This window comes from Xiphophorus hellerii, chromosome 15 (genome assembly GCF_003331165.1).
Source record: "Xiphophorus hellerii strain 12219 chromosome 15, Xiphophorus_hellerii-4.1, whole genome shotgun sequence".
NCBI classification, from domain to species: Eukaryota; Metazoa; Chordata; class Actinopteri; order Cyprinodontiformes; family Poeciliidae; genus Xiphophorus; species Xiphophorus hellerii.
The window spans coordinates 22,937,711-22,965,628 of NC_045686.1; the positions used below are offsets into that span (position 1 = coordinate 22,937,711).

Below are 27,918 nucleotides of genomic sequence, written 5' to 3' on the forward strand. Positions count from 1 at the left end.
TTTCGCCGTAGGCCTCTCCTCTCATCTTTCCTCGTCTCTCCTTCCTGCTCCTTCGATCCTTTAATCCTCACGGCGAGATAGGTAATCCGCTAAGCGGCCTGCCGCAGCCGGCGGGCCTGGATGCATAATCCTGTAAGGAGCGAGCAGTTGAACTTTGCCCCCAACAACATGACAGCAGGTTAGCATGCTGTGTCGTCGCAGTGAGCGATAAGAGGCAGGAAACATGATGGAATGGGACACGGTAAGGCTGCCGGCTGACGGCTAAATGCTAATATCAGGATTGGAAGGATGGAAATGTGGAATCTGATGTTTGTGTGTGAAGACACAGAGAGCTGGGAGGGTTGAGATTTTATTTACTTGCTCACGTCGCTTTCAGGTGTCTCTGGATTTACGACCATCCGCTTTCCTGACAGAGTTTAGTTTATCTCAGAGGAGCAAGGCATCGTCGTTGAGTAAATCTGATGGTTTCTGTTCACTTAGTATTTTTGCCTCTTCATAGTCAGGCTGATGTATATTTAGTAGGTATAATTTGACTGAAATCCTTTCGGCTGTTCACACCGGATGTTTCTACTTAATCTAAACTTAGTAAATATATAAATGACTTTGAGAACCTGCTATGTGTAAACAAAGTTACGGTAATGACTTTTGAGTTTCTTTAGCATAGCTACCTTTTAATATTTCACTTTATTGCTCATCAGCTGACACATACACACCCATGGAGAGCTGTGTTGTATGCCTGTTCATTCCTCAGCCCCTGTAGCCATGATGAAATGACTATTTAAACATTTACAAGCACCTTAATGAAGTTTTTCTTCACCGTTTGCTGATTAGGTTTTAGTGAGACCAGCACAAAGTAGTTCATGATGGTAAAGTAGAATGAGACAAAATAATGCCAACACACTTTGTTTGCCATTCCTGTTGTTTCATTTCGAGGCTTTTAGGCTTAATTTTCCCAACTACATTGGAATTTGTTGGGAAAATTCCAACTTTTCTCAGATTTTGGGATGGATGGATGTAACAGAATTGCTTACATGAAGCCTAAACAGCTTTTTTTAGAATGTCAATTTTTCCACATCTCAACTGTTCATAGAAAAGAAAGAAATTCTTGTCTGCCTTAATAACATTTAATGAAATAAAATCTTTTTTTTTCTCATCGTATTTAAATAATTAACACCCTGCGTGTGTTTAGGGTGTGGTGCCAGCACAAGCTTGTTCTTGTGAGCAGATTGTTGCTCCCAGCTCAAAGTGCAGAGCTGGTGGTTTGTAGCTTTGTGACTGGAGCTCAGAGCCTCCAGGAGCAACAGGCCTGCAACTCGCCCAGGTCCTCCGCTGTCTGTCAGGAGAGAAACCTGCTAATGCTGGACTCATCTTAATGTTTCCTGTGGTTTCACACTCAGCTGGATTTCCTCTCCACTGGAACTTTCATGTCAGCATTTGTAAACCAGGAAGTAGGCCACGAACGAGGCCACAAACACACCTATATACACACATTTTCAGAGTACACAACCTTTATGGATCAGCACATTTTTTTCTTTCCTTTATTTTTTTGGGTTGTAAATAAATAAAGAAAAGATGCTTTAAACCTATTATGTCGTATTTTACGGCTCAGGTTTTTGAGGTTTGCAGTTTGCCCAACAATCTTAAAAGTTCAGAATAAGATTCATTGGTTGATGCAGCTTCCTGTCTATGAACTGACATGAACCAAAACATTTATCTATTTAATAACTTTCTGGGTGAACATAAGAAATGCACACTTTAGTCCTGTGACTGATTTTTGATCTCTGATTTCTGTAAAACCTGCTGTTTTATTAGCATCACCTGCTACATAGCTACCGTAATCTCCAGACTTTAAGCCACTACTTTATTCACGCACTTTGAACACTATGATTTGGCTGCTGAACGGCTTTTCACCAATTGTGTTTCCAAAGGCAGCGTGATGATGAAGAATACTTTTGGATGTCATGCAGAAAAATCATAATTTTTCACTTATTTTAGCAAAAGTTTGATGAGATTTAAAAGTTCATTTTCTCATTTTTAGTTAGCTTCACTGCACAGTTTCATCTAGATTATGCAAAAAGCATCAGCTGCCAAATAAACAGTAAACTAACCAATAAAATTTTTTGCTTAGGGTGTGAGTAATTCTTTTTCTCCATAAGTTTGTTAATAATAAATTGTGGGGGGAAATAAAAAGTCAATTATAATAAAACATTTTCTCAAAAACTAAAAAGGAAACCCTCGAAAGTACGTTCAACATGGACATCTACGGCCTATAGACAAGTGCTCTATGTGTAAAATTTATTTTCTTTTCAAAGTTAATGGTTGTAGCTCAATAGTCGTAATAGAAATTATGGTAGTTGCTGCTTATTCTCGCATATTCATAAGATGCAAAGCAGAACTGCATTTAACACCTGATGGTGTATGATGTTTACTATGTCCGAGCTGCTAATTTTTTATTTTAAATTGTGAGGGAACTGAAAATTGCTGTATTGGTAGTTTTATTTTCAGACTGTAAGACTAAGCCTACTAAAACATTACAACTAGAATTCTGTTCAGTGTAGCGGCCGCCATTTCTTCCCTCCTAAGTTAATATGTGAAGCTGCAGGAAATGGAGGGAAGCTAAAGTGAAGCGTCTGAGCTGGAGTATAAATCTGCAATTCAAAGATTGTTCCACACAGATTCCACATTGGCAACTTAGTAGCTTGTCAGCAGCATCTAATAATTTCCAATCTTACTGCTTACGCAGATCTCCTCCACTGTATCGCTCCACCCAAACATTAGTCTGACTTCAGGCTGAATAATGTAACATCTGACTTTGTTGCTCTTGCAACCGCAGAGATCATCTGTGATGCACACTGCAGTTTTATATTGGGTGGAGATTTAAGTTTATTTACAGACTTTCGGTCATTAAACAGAGATGTGATGGCAGCACCTGTTTCCCTGGTTTGACCACATGTCTCTGAGCTCGGTGGGGAAGCCCTGATTCCATTCCTGATTCTCTGTACGATTTGGACGTTTTGTTCGGGAGTTTCCCAGAATCAGCCTCTTTGGCAGCTTCTTTACAGCCAGACTCCCTGACTTGACTGGAATCAGCAGCAGGCCAGGCGCTCCATTTAGACACGAGCGTCTTGAAAGTTTTACGACGTCGCGCCTGCGGAGTGGCTGCAGCAGCTGCCACAGGTCGCATTTCGCTTCTCCTCACCAGGCCTGGTTTACACGTCCTCTTTCTATTGAAGCCAGTTGATGTGTTTGTGCACAGTTCCTGTATGGAACGTTCCCCCTGACCACATTCAGCAGTGCTCTGGATGACCACAGCCTGTTTTTTGATGCATTCATTTGCATTGTAGAGAAAACTGCTGATTCCCCCCCCCCCCTCCCCCCCCCCAATATATGGGAAATGTTGCTCGAAGTTAAAGTGTTAAACACTTATTTTTCATGTTGTTTTTCCTTAGGAGCTGAAAAAGGATCCCAAAGAGGTCAAGGAAACCAGAAATGAGCCAAAGGAGGAGCCCGGCCAGCCTCAGGGCAGAGAGAGCAGCGTGGCCAACCTGGTCAAGAGGATAAGCGTCATCGGCATCCCCACCGGGGGATTCCAGCCCATGCCCCCCGCAGCATCAAAGAGTAAGAGACGGGATTTCTCCTTCCACAACATCCCCATTCAGTTCTGGTCAAACTAATTTTAACAGCGGTGATTATGTAATATTAAATTATTGACCTATATAAAATAGCAATTTTCTTAGTCTTCTCTTGTATCTTAACAGAGACTAAGCTGTTTATAGATTTATATCAAGAGTGAATACATATTTTACATATTAAAACATAAGCAATTTCCTCAGCTTTAAATTAAGCCATATTTATAGAAATCGGGTAAGAAATAAAGGTGCTACCATCATTTTTGTGACGGATTCTTGCTCATCCCTCATTGGAACAGTCTGGTTTTGTGGACATGACTCACTGCGTAGTAATGGCGCATACAGGAGCGTTGCTAGCGTTAGCGGCTAATAGGCGATGAGAAATCGTACAACCGCTAAAATTTGACACCACTTCGTTTTTGTCTACATTTTGTGAAGAAGGAAGTTGTCTTCTTCAGAGGTTTTATGTCGATTCCTTCAGGAGTTCATGGTGCAGCGCCACCACAGGCGACGGGGGGAACAGGTTTTTCAGTGAGTTTGGATCGTTTGACACAGTGCAGTGAGACTGCCAACCACAGAGGCTGAAAATGTAACAAATGTTGCAATTTTGGTCCCCAATCCAACCAAGTCTACCAGACTATCAGGTGTGGAATCACCTCAGTGGTTAACAGTACAGCCAGGTTGTGATTAATAAACAACCCTAGTCATGTTGTTGCTCCTTTTGTTTCAGCTGGACCCAACAAACCCTGTGCTCTCATTTTTTTCTCATCCATGTGCATTTGCTTTGCTTTTAAATATTAATTGTCATGATCACTACTAATATAATAAACTTCACTTTAGTATTATCATTGTTGGATATTACCGGCCAGCTCACCTAACTGCTGGGTCTTTTTGTGTTTCCAGTCTTTATTTTGTCAAAAAGTTTGCTTGTGCTAGTTTGTTCTGTTAAGGAAGCTACTGCAATGTGGTATAGGAGCTGCGTTTACATGTCAAATATGTGCAAAACTTTTTCAGTAAATTGCTAAAATACAAAAAAAACCCCTACAATTTCAAATTTGCTGCATCACATCGGCGTCTTATTGAGGCGTTAGAGCAACAAACCCCGCCTACTTGGGAGCGGCTGCATATGCTGCGTGTCAGGGAAATTGCAAATGACGTTTATTCAAAGACCAGTCATATGAAAAATGGACAGTGATTTTTTCCCCCTTTTTTTTAAAGGGTATTCAAAAGGTAGCATGGCTAAGTTGATTAATTCCAGTCAAATTATGTAAGTTTGAACCTGAGAACATTTCTTGTTATCTCATTAATTAAATTTGACCTCATGATGTTCTGTTGCTATGTGTATGAGCTTGCATGTTCAGTCATGCTTACAGCTGTGTGTGTGAGCTGCATACTGCCATGTGTCAAGTCTTGCTCAGTAATACCATAACGGATACAGTTTGCGTCTGGTGCTCTTACTGCTGTCTAAGAGTTTCTGTTCTCAGAGAGCGCTCGGCTTATCAAAGCTGAAAACATGAAGTGAAACCTGAACTTCTCGAGCTAAATGCTAAATCTGTTATTTACCGTCTATTTACTGTCACAAAGTGATGAGTGTCTTAAAGCAAGCCTCATAGAGCAGAATGTTCCTGTTGTTGGAAGTGTGAAAGGAAGAAAGATCTGATCTGTCTCCTGTTTAGACTGACAGGAATTTCAGCTGGATTCTCTGTTTATTAAGTATGTGCCTAAAATGGCAATTATGTTGTTTTCCCTGTAAGATAAGAGTTTTATCACAGGCAAATATCTGATCTGCCTGAAAACCTTTGCTGTTAGAGATACATCGGTCAGAATTTACTGACCAGGTTTTGGATCTCTGGGTTTTGTAAAGTTCTGACTCGGTTGAAAACTGCATAATAAAAAGTATTATGCTTTTTATTATGCAGTTTGCATAATAAACTGCATAAGTTTATACAGCTTATTAACTGCATAAACTTATGCAGTTAATAAGCTGCATAAGTGCTGAAGGCGGAATGTCAAAGAGAGCTGGAGCTTCTTAAAGAGATAGAAGGCCATTTTCAAGGTGTCAAATTGCAAAGTAGATTTTTTTTTAAGTTATGTTTGTTATATACAGCATTTTTATAACAACTGAAGGTAACATTGTTACTTGATTGTGTTACAAAATGGTACTGTGTGCGTCTAAAATACATATCACATCTTTAAAACAAGGATATATTCTAACATCTAATATATATATTGCTCAGCCTGACTAACATGACTGAACCAGGAGTCTGTTTGTGTGTGTTCCTAGAGAATATAGATCCTTATCTGAACTCTGAGACATCCCAAATGCTGGAGACATTTTTAAGTCCAGCATGTTTCATAACGGACGGAGAGGAAAGCTTTGACTCCTTTCAAACATGTCTCAACATAACATGAAATACAGTTTCCATTTTAAATAATCTTTGTGCTTCTTCTGACTTCATTTGAGACGCATTACCATCTAAGTTGCTAACTTTGACTCTCCTCATTGTTACACAATCGGAACCAGAGAGTACTGTAGGAACCCATCTTAGTGCTACTGCAGAAGCTTGCATTTACAGTCATCATTATCGTCACTCTTAGAGGTACAACCAAAACGTCCTTGAATACAAAGTCCTTGAAAAGTCCTGGTGACTTTTCTCTGAATAATTTGAAGCTAGATGTCTATGAAAACGCAGCAAATAGATAAATCCATAGAAACACAGTCATTAATCATGATATTAACACAAAATATTACTTTGTTTTGTTGTTTCTGCATCTTAACTACCCATAACTATTTTTTTTATCTTGTTTAGAAGTAGAAGTATTTTCCAATAGGTATTAGTTTTATAAAAACATTTTGTTAAATTCAGATGGTCGGCAGCTCACAGTCTAAATTAGCTGCAAAGCTAATGTTAGCTTAAATGCTTTCATTTCAAATTCAAAAATACTTTTGAAGTTAAATGTCATATCATGTTGGCTTCCCACTAAAATAATGAGTAACAATAACTTAATCCATTTAGTAAATCAACTTGAGTTTTTAAGTCCAAATTAGCCAAAAAGGTAATGATAGCTTATATGCTATAATTATGCTTCATACAGCCAGAGTGAGCTCTGGTCGGTTTCTTATTCAACGGGCTTTGAACAATATCAGAAAAACGTTTTTGCTGGTTTTGAAAATTAAACTTTGCTCACGCTTATTTATTGTAAATCAATATTAATTTAATACCAGTCATGGTGAATCATTGTAAAATTTGGATAAAAATGTGTTCTCGGCTGCTACCCTCAGCGTATTCTGTTTTTATGCTGTAAGTTTGACGTGATTCACGGCGACATTTTCCACTGCAAATCTACCGAGTTACAAATTTTCCACAGTTCACCCTACAGAGTTGTTTTTTTTTGTTGTTTTTTTGTTAAACGTAGATGTTTTTCTGGTTTTCCGTCTGTGAATTACATCTGATGTTTCTTAAACACTCGGCCTTCAGGCTGGGTGTGTCTCCCACAGCGCAGTCTGAGTGGGTCCCCCAGCAGGTTTTGCACCTTTCTTTGCTTACTTACCTGTTAGTTGCGAGACCCTGACATTTGAAAGTGAGCACAGATCCACAGACACTCATGGACGCTTTTTGATATAAACATACTTATTTTTGTTTTTTGTTTTTTTTGTTTTTTTCTTCCTCGTCCCAACAGAGCCGAAGAGGAGGCAGTGCAAGGTACTGTTTGATTATCAGCCGGTAAACGAAGATGAACTGGAGCTGAAAGTCGGAGACGTCGTCGACATCCTAGAAGAGGTAATTTAAACGTTTCAGTCATGTACTCTGCTCATGGTTGGAATCTTACCAGCTCCTTTTAAATGTGGGTCTGCTGAAGCAAGAATCCCACATTGTTGGCTTGTTTTTAAAGTGCTGAGCATCTCCTGACTGGTTTTGTTCTCTGCAAGTCAGAGCACGCAGACAAAACGAGCAAACGTTTTGTTTCTTCATCCAACCGACCTGAAAGTCAGAACGTTAGAGGATCGATGATGATTCCGATTTATTTTCTTCCGGTGGCAGGTTGAGGAGGGCTGGTGGAGCGGCAGTCTCAACGGCAAATCCGGATTGTTTCCATCCAACTTCGTCAAAGAGCTGGAGGCTGCAGGAGAGGAGGCAGAAGCCAACGACACGGCGGCTGACAAACCTGGTAAAGCTGACGGGCTCAGCAGCATTTCTAGATACACTGCAGGCTCAGAGGAGGCAACAAAAGGAAAACTAAATCATTGTGGGGGAACTGGAATGTTACTCTGGGTTTGACATTTGGAAGAAATGTTACCAAAAAAAAACAATGGGTCTTTGCAGCGTATGAACAGATGTCAAGGTGTGTGCTGCCTACAGAAGAAAGACACTGGAAGGAAACTCCAGTGGGAGTTGGTGGAAATTTACAGATTGTAGTTCATTCCGTGTAAATATCAAAGAGACTAAAAGGTAATTACTTTGTCTAACATCCCAAATAAACACTTAATGATTTGCTGCCAGCAAGATTTTTGTCACCAAGGGCGTCAAACATGGAGCCAAAAATTTTCCGATGTGATTTCAGTTATGAGGAAAGACAATCTTTAGTGTATCTAAAAGACATTTAATGTGTCTGACCAGCTGTGAATGGGTGATAAATCAATTTTACTGATTAATCAAATTTACTGTCTCTGAAGATTTATTTTGTGGGAAATGTTAGAGTGATGTCAGTCTGCCCGGAACGAACCATTTTGTTTTACAGCTAGTATTTAGTTAGACCTTGAAGTCAGGGCAACTCCCAGAAGGAATGATTGGGGGAGGGGGAGACAAGTTTTTGAAAATATTTTCTGTCATTTGCAATTGCTTTTTAAGAAAAGAAATGGAAAAATTTATCAACTAAAATTAGATCTGGTATGAAGAAAAGCTGAGATTTTATTTTAAAGCCATGTCACCTACATTTCTTTCTCCTTCTCTCTTTCTTACTCTTTTAAATTTTTTCCTCTTTGTCTTTATCTGTCTCTCTCTCTCTACTTTTTATTTTGTATGTCTTTCTCTGTCTTTCTATCTTTTTCTTTCTTAGAAAATGTTTTTTTTTTTTTCAATTTTTATATCTATCTTTCTCTCTGTCCCTTTCTCTCTATCTCTCTACCTAACTAGCAGAAGGTACAGGGAGAAAGTTTGAACCTCTCAAACAACTCCATACATTACACTTTGTACAAAATTCTCCACTGTGATGTATGGTGGTGGAAGCATCATGCTGCAGAGGCGCTTTTGTTTATAAAAAACATAAAATAAGATAGATTGGAACCAAAACAGAGAAATCGTCTGTTTATGTTAGAAGTGGGCAGGTTGAAACTCGGTCACTTGGTTTATTTCACTGTTTGAGTTTCACTTTTTTTTTCCCTGTTTATTAAAACTCCAAAAAAGATAATCCCATACCAGTAATTCAGAACCCAGCTTTTACAATACATATTTTAATACGTCACTGTTATGTAAAGTCAGAAAGAATGAAGCGGTCACACCTATTCTTCTGTGCTGCCAGACGGCAGTGGGGCTGAGCAAAATGTGCCAGGCTGCATGCAGCGTCCCAATTAAAACGTTGCCACCTTGGTCTCAGCACAACAGGGAGAAGTCATGCATACAAATTCACTGATTGCTGCAAGCTGATCATGTTGAGGCCTGGAGTTGGGCTGCCTTAATAGCTGAGCACGTTGCTCTGTCTCTGTACACAACTGAACAGAGACAGAAGTAAAAGTGGAAGAAGCATTGGTACAGTCAGTTTGCTGAATGAGCCTCAGATCTTGGACAATGTCTGATCTCTAAATATACATAAATACTTGAGATTTTCTTTGACAACCTGACAGGTGAATTCATTGTCACTCTTTCACTCCAATGTTGTGCTTAAAGTATTGAGTCAGAACCTGGAGTAAAGAAAACGCAAGTCGCATCCAGAGGGAAAAAAAAGATGATTTCAAAGTTGTTCAAGACCTGAGAGCATTTTTCATTGTCTAGTCGCCAATGCTAAAGTGACTTACATCACTGTACATGACTGAAACAGTTCAGTGATGTATCATTTCTTAGTTCTAACTGCAGAGTTTCAAGGATTTGAAGCCCAAACAAAATAAAACTGATTGAAAGAGTTTTCCCTAAATAGTATTTTACAGTCTTCCCTCCTAACTGCTGTTGTATTTATGTTTGATTGTAAATGTAATTGGGCAAGGTCTTTTATTAGCGATGGGGGAGCCAAACCTTGAAGTAGTTTATATACAAGTATGACATCTGAATAAATTATCATGTTTTCACAACTCAAAAAGTCATATTTATGTAATATCATACAATTATCTTTGATACTTTTTTTACCCCAAGTCTTCAAAGTCTGCTTCTAGAGTCTTCTTATTGGTTGTAGTGTGGTCCGACGCTCATAGAACCAAGTCATTATTCAGTATTTTTTATTGGAATTACAGCACTTAAATCTAATTTTGAAGCTTTCAATGTCAAGTTAATCCTAATTTAGAACTTGACATGTGCAATAAATTACAAGTTCTTTGTAACTTGCAGGATTAATCCAAAGTAAAACACCGAAGGATCTGAACTTCCCCAAGAATAGTACAGTCTGTTCCGTTCCTTCTTTTAGACGGTCAATGTTGGACAATGCAGGACTGGAGGAGATCGCATCAACGTGTTCATCTGACTTTGTTGGGTCTCCTTGCAGACGGAAGTGGAACAGAACCACCTGCCACTCCCACATCTCCTCAGCCGGACTCGGGAAACGGAGCCACCCATCAGCCCAGACGGATCATAGGCGTTGGCTTCGGAAACATTTTCAGAGACGGTCCGGTGAAACTAAGAATGCAGTCCAACTCCATCACAGAGGACAGGAAAGTCAAAGACCAAGAGAAAGACAAAGCTGGTCCGGCTCAGGTACGGCTGGTATCACATGTAGAAACACTGGATCGGAGTGGCCAGAACCATCTCTGGTTCTCACTAATCTGAGCACACAGGTTAGGAAAACCCTCTTAGAGCTGAACACTCACACTCCTGATGCCTCCATTAAAATTCATGTCTGGTTTGTGTTTGTTGTGAACACACTTATTTCTGCTCTCATCAGCACAAGTGCAGATTATCTTCTGTTTCTTCCTGTGGATTTGCAGGCAGGTATTGCATTGCTTCCATCTCATCTCCCGTTCTGGAGTGCTCTGGACAAAAAGCACTGCTGCACTTCTTATGCTGTCTGGTGCTCTAGCAGAAGTGTGTGATCATTGTGATCATATGTATGAACTGCAGAAACTAGAAGGGTGCAAACTTTAACCCTCACGAATTCCCATCCAGCAGTATGACGAGAGAGTTATCCATTTCTTTAAGAAGAAAGCATGGCCACCTGCCCATGATGGTTGTGTCATCTGCAGAGGTAATGATGACAAACTTGTTTGGCCCTGCAACTCTTTGTGAACCACGTATTTTAACAGATTTCCCTGAGAAATTCGATTGAGGTTTAGGCATTCCTGCTCTACCCGACCTGTGGTCTGACCATCAAGCGGTTCAAGTTCTAGTATAACAGAGAAGCAATGACAGTAGACCTTCACGAAGACTCCGGATAGAGTTTTGCTACTATATGCAGAAATTAAGATAAAACTATTGTTGTCCACAAGCAAAGTATGTCTGGTCAGATAAAGCAGAAAGAGAGGGTGTGATGGGATACTTGATTGACCAGATATTGTCTTGCCCAACACGCAAGTTTCACTTTGCTAAAGTGTAAACTTGTGAAGGGGAAATATTTGTCTTCTTCTCAGAAACTGTAGCCTGGTCTGATTCCCAAAGCAAGCAGAAAGTATAGCTCAGTCCCTCTGGTAGAAAAGAATTGACCTTCTTCAGGTTTTAGCTGGTTTTCTAGTTTACTTAAATGGGCCTTTGAGGGTGTTTTGACCTGATAGTCCAGTAGATGGACCATCAAGAGATCATTGTTTGATTGAGGACCAAAGTTTACAAAATTTTTTTGATTTTCAGCTATTGCAGTTCTCTTTCTCACTGCACTGTCAAACAAACCAAACCATTTGAGTAACTCGCTCACCTTCTGATGAACCACTGAACAATACCTCTGAACATGACACTGAGCGCAACTTCCTTCTTCACAAAATTAGAAACAAAAATGGAGTGGCTTCAGATTTTAGTGGTTGTAGCATTTCTCGTATTTCTCGTATCTAGCTAGTGTTAGATACGTGTTTGTTTGGCTGTATTTACCCAGAATGCCCTGCACTACAGTCCACTTTTTGCTTCAGGAGAGGTCTCTGGTCCACTTGGCATTCACATATGCATTTGAACCGAAGCAGAGTTCACTTCAACCGAACCTAGACTTAGGTATGTAGGCAGACAAGAGTTCATGCTTTTTGATCCACATCAGAATTTGAATGTGCAATCACACCTCCCCAAACGAACCGGGCTTTCTACGCAAACGAACTGGAGTTTTATTAAAGTGGACTAAACAGAGCTTGTGTGAATGCACCCCAAGTTTTTTTTTTGAACAAACTTAGGGTGTAACTAACCCTAAGTGCAAAAAACTTGGGGTGCTACAGTTTTTAAGCTATTGTAGCAAGAATCTCTCTAGTAGTTTTAAAGAAATACCAATTCTTGTGCAAGGTGTTGCCCTTCTATTTGCCTATTTATCCAAAACATTGCCTCAAATGAGCTGTTTGTTATTAGCAAATATGCTAACTCTCAGGGCATGCAACCAATATTCCAAAACATTATTCCCTTTAAAAAGGAGGCATCCAGAATCTTTACAAACAGCCAACTTTCTGTTTGTTTTAGCAAAGGAAAAGTACCGGAAAGTTCCCATCCTTCAGCTGACTGACCGCTCACAGCGGGTGGGGGAGAGGGAGTGCTTCTTGGTTCTAAATTTGGCCAAGATATACTCCAGTTTCTCCAGAAACAATAGTAGCTATGACATGACAGCCACACTAGATTTTATTACTGTGAGCCACTTGGGGAGGGGAGAAGTAGCGTCTTGGTGGTTTTTAAGACAGAGAATTGGCACCTTGTGATCTGAGACAATGATCTAGAGCTGGAAAAGGTAGAGGGCTCTCTCCATGTCCTGCCTAAGCAGAGGAGTGTAAAGATCTAGGAGGTGTTGTTCATGAATGAGGTGGATTGGTGAGCACTGTACTAGTCTCTCATGGTAAAGACAGACCAGTAAGGGAAAACTCTTGGTTTGCTATTGGATGTCAATTCCTACCCTCATCTATCTCAACAAGATTAGTGATAATAGCAGCTAAAATTAGTTTCCTCTGGAGGGTGTGAGCTCTCTCCCTTAGAGATTGGGTGAGTAGCTTGGCCATCCAGAGCTGCTGCTTCTTTTTATCAAGATGAGCCAGTGTAGGTGGCTATGGGATACCTCACCAGAGAGGAGCTGGACCAAGTGACTGGGGAGAGAGAAGTCTTGGCCTCTGATTAGGCTGCTGCCTCCGCGACCCAACCACAAAGATGTGGAAGATATCGTATACATTTTTTAAGACTGTGTCATAAGAAACATTTAATCTTTCTAATCAATCTGGAAACTATCTGAAGAAAAGGTGTGCAGCAGAGGTCCCAGTGTTGAGATCATGCCCATTTAGGATGACTTCCATGAGGTCTAATGGTCTCTGTATTTAGTCATCTAGCTACACCACAAGCAACCCTAAATTCTACTACAATAGCTGACTTCTGAATATGTCCCATACCATGCTATCAGTCTTTCTGCTGATTTTGCACATTTGTGGTGATACTGGAAACAGTTTCCTATTAGTTTGTACAAAATATGTTCAGATCCTTAGTTCTCTATGTTTACCTAAAACGTCTAATAAAGACCCAATACATGGGTCTTTGTTAGTCTGATGAGTTTATGCTGACTCATCAGACTAGATACTAATTTTATATAATAAACAGAAACCCAGGTTTATTTTATCCTCGTTCTGTTTTTATTTTTGACCTTGACATATCAAATAGAAACTGATGCAGTGTTTCTGCTGTCTGACACTATTAACACTCCTCCTTAAATAGTGTAGAGTTTAACCTTGTGTTGAAACTCTCCCCTCCTCTCTCTGTCTGTCTGTCTCTCTTCACATCAGCCGTCACACTGTTTCACCACTAACTCTCCTCACTTTCCTCTGCTCCTCACCACATGTGGCATGCTCTCTTCTCTTTTTAGCATTAGACTTTCTCATATGACATTGATCCACCTGTCTCCTACCTGTGTGCTGAACCAGCGGCAGGTTTAAGCTAGCACCGTAGTTGTGGCTCAGATTTTTCCCACCACTTCCATTAGTTCTAATCTCTAGTCGCCATACATTCAGCTTCTACAAGCGGAAGACATTCGTATTCCATGTATCTATTGTCTTCCAGATAAGACTCCTCCGCGCAAAGCCACATTTTCACTCATGTCCGATAAATCACTCCCATCTGTATGGTCTGCTTCATTTTAGCCAGTCCCATCATTACCATCAGCCGCAAAGCCTGCCCATCCCAACATGACTGACTCCCAGAGGGTGGAAGTAGACGGCAAGCACAAAGGTAAAACCCGTTTACAGCCTGAAACTGTAACATGAATGGTACAACTGGCAAACCTGCCTTGTTAATGCATTGAAAACATTCAATACATTGTTGCAGAGTTGTGCTGCTCAAGGTGGGAGCAGCTCTTAAGTTTGCTCTGTTTTGTTCTCTTGTTCATAGTCTTTTCATGGTATCCTCACATCAAAATTAATTTAATTTTGATTGAAGTAATTCAAAATAGAGGCCTTAAAATGTTTGAATTGCACTTTAAACATTTAAGTTAGCCTTAAATACGCTAATCAAAGTTTTTAAATTTGGGCTATTAAATTTTGTATGTAGTTTGTTTTTTTTCTGGTCGGGGAAGATGTGAGTCGCACGCTGACATCTTCATTGCTTTCTGTGACTTGAGGTGGTTGGAAATGACCTTCCTGTACGCTGCATGATTCTATATTACTTCAAATACCAAATTTAAATATATTTTAAAATAACACGTGGATACTCTCTGCATGAGAATGGTTGTAGATTTTTTTCTTAGTAATTACTAACAAGGAGTCTTTGATCTCAGATTAAATTGTGCAACTATGTCACCTAGTGGTGTAAATTTGTAACTACATTGTATCTTTTCTATAGAGTGAAACACAATACTTTGAAAAGTGTTTTCATCAGTGAAATTTGGGGGAGGTGTGTGTCAAACACACACAAAAAGTCTACAGGTATTATTCCTGCATTCCATTAATTTGGACCTTATTTGAGAAGCTCAAATAGAGAAGGATTAGAAATGCAGCAGACCATGTAAATGACATAGGAAACATTTTAGACTAAAATTAAACTTTTTTTCTAATGCCAATGACATTCAAACATGGTGGTGTCAGTATCATGCTGAGGGGATGCTCGTCAGAGACCAGGTGCAAAGGTTCACCTGGCAGCACAAAATCAATCCAAAGCAAACAGTAAAGACCAAACTTGAATCTAGTTGAGAATCTGTGGTGAGGCTTAAACTATGATGCACAACCAGTCTTCTCTGAAACTGTTTTGCCAAGAATGTGCAGAAAGAGATCAGAACTTTAAAGCTGCATAAGCTGAACTCCGTCATGTTCTTATGCGTATTTCCGGCTGTGTTTTGTCGTGTTTGTGTTAGTTATTGTACATCGTCTTGTTATGTGCAGCTCCCTCGGCGAAGGAGTTCTGTAAAGTCAAGTATGCTTACGAGGGCAAGAACGAGGACGAGCTGAGCCTCAAGGAAGGAGAGATGGTCCACATCCTGAGCAAGGTGAGCATCCAGGCCCACAGTCTTGTTTTCCAAATATTTGACTTGGTGAATGGTTTGATTTATTTTTATGGAAATATTCCTAAGATTATTCCTGCCAACTCGTCAGTTATAAAGGCAGGAAAGCTGTCATCACCTTGGACACCTTTAATCATGACTTCTGCATCCTTCTGTCAAAGTGTGAATGAGTGAGCTCCTTGCTGTTGCAGCTGTTGTCAGTCTGAGCGGCAAATTGTTATTCCCTTGCATACCGAGTAGCCTACAATATATGAGATGGCTTCTCTGCAATATATAAGAAATTAGAGTAAAGTCTGTATGTCTGTATACTCCACTTAACGATTAATGAATTACTAAATTAACTGATTAGTATTTAAAAAATCTATTGATTATGATTAAGAGTTTCAGTCCTTCAAAAGTGTGAAAGTGAGTCACTGGCTGCATAAATTACACATTTTCATCACAATATTTGATAATACAACATGGCAATGTCATGTAAGGCTGAACAATTAATAGTGATGAATTGATTATTGAAATAATTAGTAATTGATTAATAATTAACCGAAGGATACAGTCTCAGGAAATACCATTTTCTAAAAGAAGCCCACACTCAGAGCAACAATTAAATCAAAACTAAGCAAAAAAATATATACCTTTTGCATTAAAAATGATAAGAAAAGAATCTTCTTTGTCCGTGAATATGTTTTAACCAAACTCGTCAAGTGGCAGTTTTAGCTTCACCTAGTTGAAATTCTATTAAACCATCCATCCATCCATTTTCTCACACCCTTGTCCGTTAGAGGGGTCGAGATGGGTGCTGGTGTCTATCTCCAGTTAACGTTCCGGGCGAGAGGCGGGGTCACCCTGGACAGGTCGCCAGTCTGTCGCAGGGCAACACAGAGACAGACAGGACACACAACCATGCACACACACACTCACGCCTTTTTGGACTGTGGGTGGAAGCCGGAGTACCCGGAGAGAACCCAGAGAGAAGTTGCTTCAGGGATTTTTATTGTCGCAGATGCATTCTTAACTACAAATGATCAAGTGTTTACTAAAGAAATGCTATGTTGTTTTTATTAGGCATCTTTTAGAATAGAACAGAATATACTTTATTGATGCCCAAGAGGAAATTGCTTATTTGTTTACAAGCTACTCCATCCAAAGTGTTAAATAGTAGTTAGTACAATATAACCATAAGTGATAGAAAATTTACTAAAAAACATGTTGATATGTGTCCAATATTGCATAAAATAAAAGTGGATAAGTAATAAATCCCCAGTTTTTTGTTTGGATAATTTATTAGTAGAATAGTGATTAGCTGCAGCTCTAGTGTCATGTTTTGCTACTACTGACTCATTGTACTGACTGATGGAAACAGCCTGAAAGAGCACTGTGTGTGGTTGGTAACCTGCTGCCATCTTGTGGATCCCAGGAGAAATTGGCAATCAATTCCACTTTTAATTTTTTCCCTAGGAAATAAAAAGCACGCCGTTTTAAAAACTGACTCCAGTGATGCCTTCTCTGACAGGACACGGGTGAACCTGGGTGGTGGAGGGGGGAGGTCGGAGGCAGAGATGGGGTCTTCCCTAACAACTTTGTTACAATCGTTCCTGAAGCAGAGAAGGAGGTGAGACGTTGGAGCCCATCAGCGCCTTCCATTCTTCTGCCTTCACATGGAGTTTCAACAAACTCATGAGATGAAGATGAAAATTAGCAAGTTCAGGTTTAGAATCTGCTGCTTAAATAATGAATAACTTTTCCCTGTCAGTCACCAGGCTCACATTTAGATCCATCACATGTTGTTGTTTACATCTGGAAATTTTGCACATGAGCACATCGCTGGAGGGCAAAAACACTATTCTTTTGCATGCCATCCATAGCTGCACTGTCACGGTAGAGCAATCCCTTGTACTAAATAAAACCTGCAGATGTAGGTATTAATTTGGTTCTCTGCGCCACAGGAAAGGGAAAATTAATGCAGAAAAAACATTTAAGAACAACTCAAAACCATTTGTATTTTTTTTTATCGCCCTTTGTGTGGGCTATGCTAGCCACAGACTCATTGCCATAGCAACTGACAACAACACCACTATATGTGTCAGGATTCAACATCAAAAACACACACAAACATTTCCCACACAAAGAACAGAACATGCGGTCTGTTACAGTTTTATGATTTTAAGTTAGATGTTTATTTTGCGATTATTGAATGACCACTGTGGCACATTAGTTACCACTGCTATTAGCTAATCTAATGTTAGCTAATTTAAACATCTGATCTATTGATGATTTGTCAGAGTTGGTGTGTAGGTCGCATTTTTTATTTTGTAACTGAACCAAAAACTTTTTCCTGACCTTATCTAGTAGTCTTAATGTTGACAATTGGTATCAAAGCACTGCATCCTTTTTTGTTTTATAAATCACATTTAAGATTTTGCGCATTATATTGACAACTTGACAGTTAAAACTAATGGCAGTCATTGTCAGTCAGCCAGCAGCGTTTTGCCCTCCAGCAGGGAGCTGGGTCAGGGCCTAACACTCATGATGCCTTGCTGCAACATGTCCATAGCTAGAATATTCCTCATCACAGAGAGATTGCCCAAATATAGATGTTCCTATTTGATATCCTTAATAGCATTATTGTTTAATAAGAATAGGACGTTGATCAGGTGGCAGATTGGCATGAAGCACTGATTGGATGGGAGAAAAATCAATGGAAGAGCTAATATTAGAGTCCAGTGCAAGACTAAGCGCTCTTCACTGTCTCTTTGTGTTCCTGTGAAATATCTGAGCTATATCTGACACCCTCCTGCTGGTTTCCATATCACAGGAACTTTATTTGATGTTCTTGTTTCTGTTCCAGGCACCACCACCAAGGGGATCTCTGAAATCACTGGCTAAGCCAGAGGTGGAGGAGGTAAGAGGAAGATGCTGAGAACACACTTTCTTTCTGACAGACTCTGGCTGACTTCAGGAAAATCAAGATGTTTTAGTCAGCAACACCACAGAGTCATTTCTGATGCATTTTATTTTATGCTGGAGTTTTATGATGTAGTAAAATAATGTTTAAAATTTGAGCAGTTATTTTGTCATTGATGATGATCACAGCAATGCATTTTATTCATCTTCACAGAAGAGTAAACCCAAAGGTTATGTAGGCTTCGACTATTTCTTGGAGCTACAATTACTCGCTTATGCCAAAGTATTCGGCCCAGAAAAATTTTCCTTCGTATTTTTATATGAGAATGTAGTTGTTTTTCCACTTCACATATTTGTTTTATGATATGCTGTCACAATATAATGAGAATTTTAATAAATATGTTAATTGGTTTTTTTTATTAAAGTCACTTACTGCAGCTAAGGTTAAATTGAGATTTAAATGTACTTTTTTTTAGCTTTGTATCTTGTTATAATGTTATCCACTCATCAAAATCATACATGGAGTGTTGCCTTGATTCTTTCATGCATGTTTGAGGAATCCTTTAATCTCCATGGCAACCATTCAACCATGCAAAACACCAGGTTGGACCTATACCGTTCTACAAGACGAAATTCTTTCTCAGAGTTTCCAAGCTTCCAATCTTCTGCCCCACAGACCGTTCAACTCCTTCAAACTAGCCAGCATCAATTAGCAACTAGTGAAATATGTGTTGAGCTCATTATAGGAGCTACTTCTCAACGCTGGTAAAAACATTGTTAAAGGGTTAATAGAGGAGCCATGTTGTGATGACTTCCTGAAGATTAAGTTTCAGAAAGAACAGGAGTTTCTTAAAGAGACAGAGGCCCAATTTCCAGGCATTCAGTAACAAAGTCAAGTTTTCTTTCAGTCATATTTGATATTTATAGTGCATTTATAACAACTGAAAGTAACTTAGTTACTTAATTGTGTTATAAAATGGCACTATTGTGGCTGGAAATGCATAGTATTGCCCCTTTTTAAGAAATGATAAATTAGAATTGAACAGGAAAGCTGATTTTAAATTACTATTGAGGAAAAACAAGCTATCATAAAAGCAGATGTAATGGTTGGGATAGTTTTAATAAGAAAAGTAATACAATAAACGACTTAATACTTTTTGTCAAGAAAAGTTTCAAAACTGCATCATTTTGTCTTAAGTTGAGCAGTTTGTCTTCAGTTGCTATTACCTTTAAGTCAGTTTTTGGTTTGTTATGCTGACACATTTTCTGCCTTTTTTTCTTTGTCAGAAACTGCCGAGGAAACCGCCTCCACTGGGTAAAGAACATTTTAAACTCTCTATTTTATTAAAAGTTCTTCCTTGTGTATCTGGTTGGGAAGGCCAAATGTCGTTTCTAACAAGTCAAAGTCAGGTCACAAAGCTAACAACATTTACACGGGGTGCTTCAGGCTTCTCGTTCCTTCTGAGGATTCTTTAGATGTTCCCGGTTTTGACATCCGTAATTCCACCGGGGTGTCTTGGCTCCAGTTTTAAGCCAGCCGTACTCTGACAACTTCCAAAAAAAGTTACTGGGAGGCATCAGAAAACCGTTTGTCAAAGAGCACGAACCGGCTTGTCTAGCATGGATAAGCAGATGCTGAACTGCAGGCTTTCTCTCCAGGACTGGAGATCTTAACCAGGTCTGTAAGCCTGCTGTCGCATCGAGTTAGGACCGTCCTCCAGGACCTCCACTCAAATGCCGTCGGATTGTTAGTATGTATGTGAAACCTTGCTTCCAGCATGAAGGCAGCTGTGACAACTCTGTGCTCCCGGTATTAACTAGATAGTTATTTCTCCAGCGATGGTCTCATAATTTTACTGTCACAGGCATCGCATCCTCACTATGATGTAATCTCGCAGTACATGAGGGCTTCTCAAACTTTTCCATGCCATTTATTCTGTTTTAAACTGAACCAAAACACATTGAATTCCACAGCACATCTACAAGTTAATGCTATTAAAGTCAAGCTAACATAACTGAACTACTTCGCTCACTATCTTTTTTTTAATCAAAACGTTTTCCTGACCTTATTTAGTAGTCTTAGTGTTGACACTTAGTAGCAAAGCACTGTGTTTTTCTTTTATAAATCACGTGTGGATTTAAGATTTAGCACATTATGTTGATAATAGATAAAAACACTGGTAGTCATCGTTGGCAAGCTGCCTTTTTGCCCTCCAGCAGGGAGATAGGTGAGGTCATGCAGTAAAGGGTGTATAGTTTTTTTTTTTTTTACTATATTTCTTATTTTTATAAAATTGTATGAGTGTTTGTATATAGTGTTTGTTTTCTGGTAGTACAGATGGAAATTAGCATTTTGCTAAACCCAGTAGATTTACAGCAACATTGTACATTCATTAATATGCACTGTCCCATTTAAATAAAAACAGTCAATCAATTAATAAATTCCATGAATGTGCATAATTACTCACATAATTACAAAACGATGGTTTGATAAATGTTCCTCAGAAGTATTTATGTCCCCTGCAGATACAAAAGCGGATAGTGGAAGCGCAGTAGTTGAAGCAAAATGTCAACATTTATGTCCGAGCACATTTCTGTGTAAAACACAGCCACAAACGTCTGACCAATCACAGAACACATCAGACAGAGCTCTGCCAAAATAATTAGACTCAAGCCTGGAGTCAAACAGGCAATTTTTGCTAAAACGTTGAAGCTTTTTTCAAGATATTTTTATAAGACAAAAAAAGGCTGGTAAACATGTATGATTTTAGGATTTTTGTTGGACAATATCACTTTACGTTGGTAATGTCCGACATGTTTCCGCAAACAGGGGAGGAGAACAAAATTATGCAGTTTTCATCACCTATGATGAAAGCAACTACAATGAGTCTACAATAAATGCCGATTGACATGTGGGAGCCGTTAGTATGATGTGAAGGAGGCCTGATGTGGATCCACCTTTAGGAAAATACATTTAATAAACCTTCACGAAATTTTATTTCAAGCCTAAAAACTTAACCTTTAACATTTTAACATCACTATTGAACAAGATCTAATCTTCCAGAGTGGGAATTTGACTCAAAAGGGCAACTATAATAGTTTTGTATGCCAAGGGGCAAATTTTAGATGGTTGTCCCTTACTGTAAAACAGCCTTACCACCTCTTGCAGTTAGCAGCACGCTCGCACGTGTTGAGGTTTTCCTGTTTGGCTCATAAGCGTCGCATCATTTCATTCACAGCCTAGCTACACATGCACTGTGTTCCAGTTTGCTGTGGGCACCAGAGAGAACGATTTCTGCGTGCAAACTTCCTGTTTATTCAATGTCTTTCTGACAAAACCGCTGAGCAGATTCAAATGAACACTGGTCTCATTGGGTGAGACCAGTTTCTAATGTAAATCACCTGTGGTTGTGTGTGTTCCCCCTCACTGTCTGTCAAGTGTTTGAGTCTTGTCGGACGTCCAGGTTACTCTCTGTATCATGTTTCATTTTTCAGCCTCCAAGCCAGAACCCCCGGCCGTGGAGAGGAAGTCTATCAACTTCAGGCCAGATGAGCGAGGTACAACTGGGCTCCCGGTCCTCCCTGTCTCCTCTCATCCTTCCATCTCTTTACAGCAGCTGACATTTTTGTCTGAATTCATCTCTGCAGGCTGTCAGCAAACTTCACTTTCATGTGCTTTCACTTGAAGCTGGTGCTTTAGTGATGCGTCTATATCTTTCCAAACTTTAACAATCTTTTTGAAAACATGGAGGTGATTTTTCTCTTTGCTGCCACCTGCAAACCTTGGCCCTTTATTTGCTAGCATTAATTTTAAAATAAGGTTTACAGTTGATTCAATAGATAACTGTTGCTTAAATATTGTAAGTTAAATGTATAGTTAGGTTTAACTTTTCTGTTTCCTTTGTCATTTTTGTTAGTCGTACATATTTAAAATTCTCTAATTTAGAAAGGTTTTAAAATTACTAAAATTTGCTAAAGTGAAAATACTATGGTTTTATGGTAGTTATACACAAAGTTGAGACAAATGTGTATCTTGATCTAATTCTTTAAAATGAAACAGAAAACCAATACCTGTCACAGTTGTAATGACACACAAAAAAATTTCACAATAGTATAAAATAGAACTATATTTGTCAAACTATAATAATACCTGGTACCTCTGAGTGAGATATAAAAATTTCAAAAGGTTATTTTTGATTTAAAAAAATGCATTTTTATATGCTAAACATGTCATTGAACATCATACAGCTGCTTTGGGTAAATAAGCATAATTTGATCTAATTTCTTCAAACGTTACAGGAGAACGAAATGGAACATTCTTTTGCTAATGTCAAATAGAATAGGCATTAAAATGTAAATTCTCAAAATCTCTCCTTTCGTATTGTCTATTTTAAATATTGCTTTTTTTAAAGAATAAGCAATAAAAGAAAACATTTAAAGAATAAAGACAAGTGTTTATATCCTCAGTTCAAAATAGAGGTTTCAAGGATAATCTACTGTAGATAATTTGCTGTGGGTGCTACTTTGTTTTGTTTGTCTGACTTAAAATGGCAAAAACACCTCCATGTCATTTGCTGTATAGTCCGTCTTTTCTTCCTTCGGGTCACTCATTTTTTTTCCCTCTTTTTTTACCTTTCATGTCCTACTTGTTTCCTGAAGTAAGAAGCTACAGCTGCGCAAACATTAGCCGTTAGCATGTCTACCTGCTACTGTGCTATATGTGTCAACTTAACTTTGCGTGACTAAATTCCAGCCTCATGATTGGTTCAGGGCAGAGGAACTCTTATCATTGGATAATCATCTTTTCTACATATTACTATATCAACCATTTCTCACACGTCTATTGAGAAAAACTTAATTCGCATTACATATTGCTAACGTTTTCTTGCCCAGCCCTAAGCTTGACACATAAACTTATGAAAATACAATATAGTCCCATTAAATTTAGAAATACTGTTTAATGCTTGTTGCATAAATATCATTCCTGTTTGTAGTTCTACTCTTGATACTCGTACAGAGATTTTAGCTGTTTGTTAATATCTATTGTGTTACAGACATGTGGCTAATAGCTTGCTAGCTGTACTTATAGTAATGATGATTGATGGTGAAACTTTACTTTTTTTGTTACCCAACAACCAGGTTTCTTTTATTGTAGGGTAGGAAAAATTCTTGAAGCCATTTCCAGCTGCCCTGTTACATCCAGAAAACGATGATCAAACCCAGCACTTTCACTGCCAGTTCATCTAAAAAAAAATTTTAAAAAAACCTTCAGACTGGTAGAACGTTTCCTCCATGCTGACAGAGTCAGCATTTTTACTTCTGATCTTCCAGAAATTTGGAAAGCAGAATTGATGATTCTGTAACATTGTATGCCTTGGAGGACATTTTAAATTAGGTCAGCTTTCTCTTTTGTCACAGTTTCACCTTGTCATCATTTATAAATCAAGCATCACTTTTTATCTGCTAGACACGTGTCACACTTTTGGTGCAGTGTTCAGGACTGAATTTCTCTGATGGAAGACAAACATCAATATTAACAGCCATTTAAAGTAATCTTGGTTATTGTCCATTTCTAAGGAAAGTAAATCATTTAATTAATATATCTGAAATTATAAAAGCCTCCTTCTCCACTTTTTGAACTTCATCTACCAAGATGAATCAAAAATATGTTTGTTAATCATCTGTAGTGATCAAACATTGGGTTTCTATTAATACCACATGCAACCTTCCTGCTCACATTTCTTTCAGTGCTCACTTTTAACTTGTTCATTTAAGTCCTCTAGTTACATTTATTGTAATTCTCTTTCCTTAACTGCAGCGTTGTGGTGGTGAAGCACTACATCTAAAAACAGGTTAGATTTTAGTTAAAATACAGGAAATCTGCTGTCAAGCTCAGTTAGTTTTTATGACTATCAGACCTCATCACATGCAGAGTCCCCCAAGGACACACTATTGGCTCTTTACTCATTTTTTTTTTTACTCTGTTTACTCGTGTTAGATTCAGTTCTTTAATAATGACACAAATGCAGTTTATCATTATGCTTGTCCGTGGGTGTAATAGTGTACATAAGTCACAGCTCAGCGCATACGAAAAATGGCATCATACATCATGTCCCCTGACCTTATTGCATTTTTTCTGTTCCTGCATCTTTGTCACACTTAGATGTTCCACATCAACAAACACATGTAAAACTACCTCTATTTTGGGCCAAGATTAGTTTTGGTTTGGTACAACAGCAAATGTAAAATAGCTTTTGAATTTCCCAGAATAAGAAAGGTGTTGAAGAGACACTACAGTAGCAGATGGGAATTTTTTTTGTTTTACATGTAAAGTCACTTGAAGATTGAAAAACATTTCCGTCCAGTTTGAGCCGAACAGTGCACTAAAGGCCATTTGTCTGACAAAAAGATTAATTTAAATCTTTGTCATCATAACACATGTCAAAATACCAAATTTGAAAAAAGTGTCTCTATTTCTATCTCTGTCTCTATCTCTTTCTCAATCTCTTTAGCTCTATTTATCTATTTCTGTCGGTATCTCCATCTATCTCGATTTCACCATCTCTTTCTTTCTATCTTTATTGCTCTATTGCTTTCTTTTTCTCTCCATCTCTTTATCTTAATTTATTTCTGTCTCCATTTCTCTCTTTTTTCTATATCTCTATCTTTGTCTCTATCTTTTTCTGTCTCACTCTACATCTCTGACTGAACACTCAGTCCTTCCATGCGTCTGCACCGCACTTCTCTGAGATCATCTTGAATTATCCCACAAGGCTTGTTTAAAATGGGAGAGCAACAGATTAGCAGCTGTGTCATTGGAAAAAAAGCAACGATGGCTTCTCCTCTCTGTCCCACTGTTTCAGTTTTCACCTGAGAGTCACTGGTGGTTCCTGACATTCTGCTTATGTTGGAATTGTTTCCCAGAGTTGCCAAGTTAAGCTTCTACAGGTTTTCTTTTGCTGTTTTTGCACAGAGTAGTTTATAAGCAACGATCTGACAATTGAAGAAACAATTCAAGCAAAAGATTAGTTCTTTTTTTATATAAAAGGTTCACTGAAAGTTGAGTGTCCGATAAACATCAGCAGATCCCCTGGTTATCGATCCATTTAGCTCTTCATAAATAAGGCTGTTCTATATGGCTTTCCATCGCTTCTCTTAAATTACTAGGCATTAGAGGCAGAAAGGTGAAACACAGTTCATTTACCAAGTTTTTTTCCCTCCATTGTGACTGTGTTTCAGGTGACAAGCACACTCCAGAGCCGAAACTCTATAAACCTCCTGCACCAACCCCACCCAAGAAGCCGGTCCCCATTCCACCCAAGAAGCCAGAAAAGCCCGTCGGTCCCTCATTAAGTATCAAGTATGTACAGTATCTGTGTTGCTCCTGTTTATCTGTTTGATCTGAAAATCTCCGACTGACCTCTGTGAGGTTGAGCTGCAATATGACAACAGGCTCCTGTGTTATAATCTTCCTAAAGCCACTCTAGGAAATGGAAGGTAAAGCTTCGACTAATCTAACCCTTTCAGGTTTTTTAAGAGAGCCACTAACGGTGGAATTTGATGGTTGCTGGTTCTCCATTTGCGTCAGCTTATTGGACACAATGGCAAAGGGAAGAATGTTTTAGGAATATTAAAGATGGGAATGTCTAAATACATAGACAGTAGTTATGTTGGAAACATAACCAGCCATATAATTGTGCAATTTGATATTTCGAAACTACATTTGCTTAGTGGAAACATGGCTATTTAAAAAGCAAAAAACTCTAGTTTACCCACAATGGCCTGCGCTGTTGTCCATTTCCTACTTTTGTAGCGGTCTCTGGTCCTCTTGGTGTTCACATATGCATTTGAACTTAGCCAAGGTCTGCTTCAACCAAAGAAAAGTGGGAATTAAAGAAACTGAGACAGTTAGAAAAACTACATATTTTCAGTGTTTTATGTATTTTTCATTAGGTTTCCAGCAATATTAAGTTGCTTTCCATATTACTTTACAGACTCTCCTCTCAAAAACAGTTGTTGGTTTTTAACCTGGAGATCAAAAGGGCTTTTATGTCTGTGCAAACATGCAGCCCAGTCACTTTAGCCCTGAACCCCACAGAGATGAGCCTCATAACAAGTCAGGTCATGTCAAACATTGTGCTTCTGGATCTGCCTCAAGGCTTTACTTTATTTTCATTTTCCTTCTTCTAATTCCAGACAAGCCTTCACATCAGTGCAACATCCATTCAAAGCTCTGCTAGGATTACCTCAATCAAAGTGTTATTTTCGCTGCTTGAGTGGCATCGAAAGTAGATTGATGTAAAAAAAAAAAAAAAAAGACAGCAAAATCAAACGAAACATGTCAAGTTCTTCTCTGAAACCTAACCTGGACACACAGTAGGGATACACCAGCGACCTTGTAGGCCTCCTGCAAGAACTGTACATGTTAACAGCAACAGAAACACGTTTTCTTTTCCATGGTGCAGCACCAAAAACACAAGGGAGATGAAGTAACCTACAGGCCCATTAATGATCACACTAAGTAGCAATGTACAGTAGGTGCGTTTTTTGAAGAATAACTTTTGTGAAGAAATCCTGGATGAGTTTTGACAACAAGCCAAAAAAGTATGTCCCTTTGTTAAGAAATAATCATGTTATCACCAATTAGATTTAGGATTTAAACTAATTTCAAGATTGTGTACAGTTGTCCTGAAGGATAAAGGTCTAAACACAAGGGCTGGACAACATGGCTGAAAAATATATCACAATGTAAGTGTTTCTTATAATTATTGATTAGTTTTTTGTTTTAAATATCTGAAATAATTTTCACTCCATGCCGTTTTTTTGTTTCTCACGATGGTGAGAATATACTCAACATGTTGTTGCTAGGTTACCAAAGAGCGAGTAAGTTGATGCCACCAACCTTGCTTAGCTAGCAATGAGAGGTTGAACAGCTAAAGCATAGGTGTCAAACTCTGGCCCACGGGCCAAATTTGGCCCGCAGTGTAATTATACTTGGCCCGCGAGGCAATTTCAAATTAATATTAGAGCCGGCCCGTCGGTATTATACAGTGGCAATGCTGTGACGCCGCATTCACCACTTATACTACAAATCCCATAATGCTCTGCTGTTTCTCACCGTCAATCAGGACAGAGGCAGACACGCCTCCTCCTCTGTGTCAGTAGCACTTATGGTAGCGGACATGGATGTATTAGGAAGGTGGTGATCCGTCTTCTTGCGCACTCCTTCGGTTGAAAGCCCCGGCGCACCCCGCATCCCTGCATCTCTCCCCCAAACCACACTGCGACCTCAAACTACAGCTGTCACTGTGTTACCCTACCAAAAAATGGCAAAAAGAAAGGCAGAAAATAGAACTTTTCTGGACAGGTGGGAGACAGAATATCTGTTTACATATGTATGTGAGCAACTTTTCTCCTCAGTGAAGATGACGAAAACGTCTCACAGGAGACGTCTGATTGACGAACATCTTTGATGACAATGACAATAAATCTTATCTTATCTTATCTTATCTTATGAACATCTTTGTTCGATAATGAAGGTTTCCTCAGCTCAAACTCTGAGCCCCGACATTGATGAACTGGCATCCAAGAAAAGATGCCAGGT

General features: G+C 38.9%; 1 protein-coding gene across 3 annotated transcripts in view; it reads left to right on the forward strand.

Annotated features, from left to right (window-relative positions):
- cd2ap (CD2-associated protein) overlaps positions 1–27,918 on the forward strand; it is a 55,326-nt gene that overhangs the window by 17,582 nt on the left and 9,826 nt on the right. Inside the window, exons 1-12 of one of the 3 annotated variants that reach the window (XM_032585179.1) lie at positions 171–241; positions 3,450–3,618; positions 7,311–7,411; positions 7,673–7,799; positions 10,320–10,528; positions 14,062–14,149; positions 15,295–15,398; positions 16,924–17,022; positions 18,259–18,312; positions 19,602–19,629; positions 21,810–21,872; positions 25,554–25,674. In XM_032585179.1, the coding sequence (XP_032441070.1) occupies positions 224–241; positions 3,450–3,618; positions 7,311–7,411; positions 7,673–7,799; positions 10,320–10,528; positions 14,062–14,149; positions 15,295–15,398; positions 16,924–17,022; positions 18,259–18,312; positions 19,602–19,629; positions 21,810–21,872; positions 25,554–25,674 (1,181 nt within the window). In that variant the 5' untranslated portion in view covers positions 171–223. Of the gene's footprint in view, positions 1–170; positions 242–3,449; positions 3,619–7,310; positions 7,412–7,672; positions 7,800–10,319; positions 10,529–14,061; positions 14,150–15,294; positions 15,399–16,923; positions 17,023–18,258; positions 18,313–19,601; positions 19,630–21,809; positions 21,873–25,553; positions 25,675–27,918 lie in introns of those variants that run through there. The other 2 variants (XM_032585177.1, XM_032585178.1) reach the window with 2 other exon arrangements.